This window comes from Rhagoletis zephyria, unplaced genomic scaffold (genome assembly GCF_001687245.7).
Source record: "Rhagoletis zephyria isolate East Lansing unplaced genomic scaffold, Rhagoletis_zephyria_1.1 Rzeph_scaffold_23081, whole genome shotgun sequence".
Taxonomy (NCBI): Eukaryota; Metazoa; Arthropoda; class Insecta; order Diptera; family Tephritidae; genus Rhagoletis; species Rhagoletis zephyria.
Window position 1 is genome coordinate 1 of NW_016180139.1, and position 672 is coordinate 672.

Genomic DNA, 672 nt, shown 5'->3' on the forward strand with positions numbered 1-672 from the left:
TGAACGGCAACACTGGCCTAAATTTACTAACTTCCTCTGGGAAAGTACCAAATGGTGGTATGAATTCGGAAAATAATGGACTGCAGCCGCCTGCCGCTATTCTGCCCGTTGCAGTTGTAGGACCACCTGGCCCACCGGGTCCACCTGGGCCGCCAGGACCGCGTGGACTTACCGGCGCAACCGGACCCATCGGAAGGCCAGGACTCACGGGGCGCACAGGTCCGCCGGGCCCACCAGGCCCGCCGGGACAGCAGATAAACCACGGTCTCAATCAAAATCCCAATATCTGGTATGCGGGCAATGCGAAACCCCTACTCCCATTGTACCAAAATGATCGAGAATAAGGGAATTAAAATAAGTAGACATACCACTTGCACAGTGCGTTGGAAATTGGAAAAGAATAAAATCGTACTCTGAATATATGAAAAGAAGCTAAAAGAAAAATTTGTTTTCCGTCATACAGTCAATCAATAAAGTTTAGGTACAGAGAGTTTTTTGCAATACAATAAAAATTTTTGTATAAAACATAAAATACAGCGCTAGCAGCAGAAAGTTTCAGCTAACTGATGAATGAGGGCAAATTAGATACGACGATGTAAATTTTAGAGATGTTTTCATATGTAGAATTCATTAGTAGTTGAATTGGATCCAAGTTATCAAAATTCATGCGTC

The 672-nt window shown here is 44.2% G+C and overlaps 1 protein-coding gene across 1 annotated transcript; it reads left to right on the forward strand.

The window, feature by feature from the left end:
• Positions 1 to 8: 8 nt before the first annotated feature.
• LOC108381604 (ectodysplasin-A-like) lies at positions 9 to 344 on the forward strand (the record flags this gene model as incomplete). The annotated part of the gene is made up of 1 exon (XM_017638020.1): positions 9 to 344. A coding segment is annotated over one exon (336 nt), but the record flags the coding sequence as incomplete, so codon positions are not given.
• Positions 345 to 672: the final 328 nt, after the last annotated feature.